General features: G+C 50.6%; 1 protein-coding gene across 1 annotated transcript; it reads left to right on the plus strand.

Moving 5' to 3' along the window:
* Positions 1-2,140: 2,140 nt before the first annotated feature.
* On the plus strand, positions 2,141-3,319 carry LOC149360615 (uncharacterized). Its single transcript, XM_089567885.1, has one exon. The coding sequence runs from the start codon at positions 2,141-2,143 to the stop codon at positions 3,317-3,319; it is 1,179 nt and encodes a 392-aa protein (XP_089424011.1).
* The last annotated feature ends 265 nt before the right edge of the window (positions 3,320-3,584 follow it).

Here is a 3,584-nt window from a genome sequence, read left to right on the forward strand (position 1 = left end):
CCCCATTCGGGTGCAACGTTCGGTACGCCAGGGCTGCCCCCTCAGTCCCCTTTTGTTTGCCATTTACATAGAGACACTATGTTTGAGCATTATTAAGAACGAGGCTGTTCAAGGTTTTAGGTTGCAGGCAGCTGAAGTCAAGTTGCTAGCGTACGCGGATGACCTAGCGGTGTTTGCTGTGAATCAGCAGAGCATACGGGAGGCCGTTGTGTCAGTTGACAGTTTCCGGAAGGCAACCGGAAGTAAAGTGAACTGGGCAAAGTGCCAGGGACTTTGGCATGGAGATTGGCCATCAACCCCAGATCTTTTTGCAAATGTGACTTGGGTAACTATCCCCCCAAAATACCTAGGAGTGCCACTAAACTGCTACCGGGACAGTGATGCATATTGGAAAGAACAAGTGAACGAACTACGGGAAAAATCAGATAGATGGAAGGGGGCACATTTGTCAATCTTTGCGAGAGCGACGGTGTGTAATTTGTTCTTTTTAAGCAAACTGTGGTACGTCATGCAAGTGTTGCACTGTTCCCGGGCAAATGTACAGAAGATACATCGCATTTTAGCTGTTTTTGTTTGGTCATCGACCTGGGAACGGTGCCGACGGACGAATTTGTTTAGACGTGTGAAAGATGGTGGCCTTGGGCTAGGACATCTGTTCCTGCGCCAGCTTGTAAACAGGTTTTTCTTTTTTCGAGATGTGCGTGACCCTTTTTTGAGAACTATGTGTCAACTAAGGTTGACCGGTGGTTTGCCTGATTTTGTTGTGGGAACAAATTATTTTTCCGCAAGAACTTTCGGTTACTTCAGAGAAGTTGCTGATAGCGTTAAATTTCTTGTTGTGCGTTTTTCGAGAGAATATTTAAGTGACGTGAAGCGGAAAAAGCTATACGCAGATCTGTGTGATGTTGTTTTTCCAGTGCCAATGTACAGAGCTTTGTACGATGGAGGCCACGGAGGGGATGTTCAGAAAAGAGTAAAAAGAATGCAAGTACAGCCAGGAACCAAAACTTTCTTCTTCAAGCTACATACAGAAACACTATCAGTTAAAAGGTTTTTAGAGGGAAGGGGTTTATTCCTACCGTGGGGTTCGCATTGCCTAATCTGCAAGTGTCCCGAAACAATAGACCATGTGTTTCTTCACTGTTGGGAGGGGGTGTTTTTTTGGGACGTTTTGCAACGAACAATTAAAAAAGAGCTCCCGCTTCATCCCTACGGTATCAGATATTTGGCAGTTGAAAACCAGGACGGGTTCCCGTTTGATCAGGTAATGCTCTGGGGCCTCCATAGTATATGGCGCTCCAGAATGGCGGGGTATTACTGCGATTCTGACGCGAGACCAGCCCGCATGTATTTTCGGGAAAATGTACGTAGATTTGTTGAAGTGATGAAACTGCAAGCTTGTGTACCCGATTGGCTACCTAGGATGGAAAATTTGACTCTGTTGAGAGAATTTTAAACTTGACATGGCCTGCCAGGAAGATCTGGCAGGTTGCTGGTTTTCAAAGTTTGGTTTATGTAATTTTTGTGTTGTTTTCTCGAAGGCAATAAAAAAAAAAAAAAGCAGAGTGGCGCAGTGGAAGCGTGCTGGGCCCATAACCCAGAGGTCCGTGGATCGAAACCACGCTCTGCTACTTCTTTTTTTGTTCTCTCTCTCTCTTCGGAAGCTGGCTCTCTCACGTAGCCACTATGCTATTGCAATTGAAATACCTGGAACTTTTCTCTCCCTCCTCGTTCAGCAGAGTGGCGCAGTGGAAGCGTGCTGGGCCCATAACCCAGAGGTCCGTGGATCGAAACCACGCTCTGCTACTTCTTTTTTTCTCTCTCTCTCTCTTCGGAAGCAGGCTCTCTCACGTAGCCACTATGCTATTGCAATTGAAATACCTGGAACGTTTCTCTCCCTCCTCGTTCAGCAGAGTGGCGCAGTGGAAGCGTGCTGGGCCCATAACCCAGAGGTCCGTGGATCGAAACCACGCTCTGCTACTTCTTTTTTTTTCTCTCTCTCTCTCTTCGGAAGCTGGCTCTCTCACGTAGCCACTATGCTATTGCAATTGAAATACCTGGAACTTTTCTCTCCCTCCTCGTTCAGCAGAGTGGCGCAGAGATTCTACTTCCGGCCGCCGTGGCGAACGGACGTGCGATCATGTGCTCCGCCGGAGCGGTATCAGCGGCCCAGCTTGGCCGTGGAAACAGGTCTGATGTATCAAGTCAACAGGATTACGAAGTTATTTTGCCCCGCCTGCCAACAGGTCGTATCGTCATGAATACGCTTTTTATGCATGCCGACGTTAGAGCCAGGCCCTACAAGGTAGAGGATTTTCGCGACGCACTTGTTCGTTTGGCACTGCTCCCCGAGGTCGTTGCCTTGGGGGCGTATCAAATGAACCACGTGTGGGCGGTCACGTTCAAGAGTGCAGAAGGAATGAAAAGCCTGCTTGCCGCCCGTGATGTGACAGTGAAAGATCGGCAGTGCATAATTGTCGACCCCGGGAACCAGGCAGTGAGAATGAAAATTCACTGGTTGTTTTACAACGTTCAGGATGAAGATGTGCGGGAGGCCTTAGCGCCGTACGGCACAGTGACCGACGTCAGCCGGGAATTATGGCGTGTGCAAGGCGTCACGGACAAAGGTTCGTCAACGAGATCAGTGTCTTTGAAGTTGAAGCCTGGAATCACAATTGATGACCTACCACACCAACTGCGAATCGCCGGGGAGCAGGCACTGGTCGTGGTCTCTGGCAGAGCCCCGCTCTGTCTAAAGTGCCGTACTGTGGGTCATGTGCGACGTGACTGTCGAGTCCCGCGGTGCACGCACTGTCGTCGCTTTGGGCATGACGAGTCCCAATGTGTCAGGACTTACGCAAATGTCACAGGGCCCATGAGAAGAGAGGACGAGTCCGAACTACTCATGGACGAGGCTGAAGCTGAAGAAGCAGCTGGAGGAGCAAGTGCGAAAGCGGACCATCTAGCCACTGCAACTAACAGTGTAGAGGAGAAGCGCAGCGAGGATGCAACGAAGGAACTGGAAGCAGTGGTCGCCGCAGAAACTACCATTGATGACAGCGGCAAAGCAGACAAGGTCAATGCAGCGAAGGCGCCAACAGCAGGCGGAGACGTCGAAAAAATGGAGCTTACTCAGACAGACACAAGCAGCGCAGCGGGAAAGAGGACGCATGAAGAGAGCGTTAGCGATGGAACGCCAGCCCCTTCAAGTGCGGGAGAGCCGCCAGTTAAAACGACGGGACAACGTCGGGCGTCCTTTCGCCCGAAGCCCAACCTCCCGCCGGATAAAAGGCCGGCACCGGTTACACCAACGCAGTGACGATGGCTACAGCTCGGCTGTGGCAAGGGGGGAGAAAGACGACCGAGGAAGCCAGCGAGCATCGCGACAACGTGCAACGTCGTCGCCATGCCCATGGATTTTACGCAGTAAGACTGAAGGTCACTGGATTGGTCGTTATTCTGGCTGAGCATCAAGGTGAGCACCATGCGGTTTGTCTGGGTTTATCGCGTACATGATGGCCAGCTCAGCTACGGCACTTCGTTTTGCAACTATTAACGTAAGGGGTCTAGCTGCGAGGCGACGG

This window comes from Amblyomma mixtum, chromosome 2 (genome assembly GCF_055824585.1).
Source record: "Amblyomma mixtum isolate Tamu chromosome 2, ASM5582458v1, whole genome shotgun sequence".
NCBI lineage: Eukaryota > Metazoa > Arthropoda > Arachnida > Ixodida > Ixodidae > Amblyomma > Amblyomma mixtum.

Coding starts and splice junctions, on each gene's coding strand:
- LOC149360615 (XM_089567885.1), top strand. CDS start 2,141: ATGTGCTCCGCCGGAGCGGTATCAGCGGCCCAGCTTGGCCGTGGAAAC.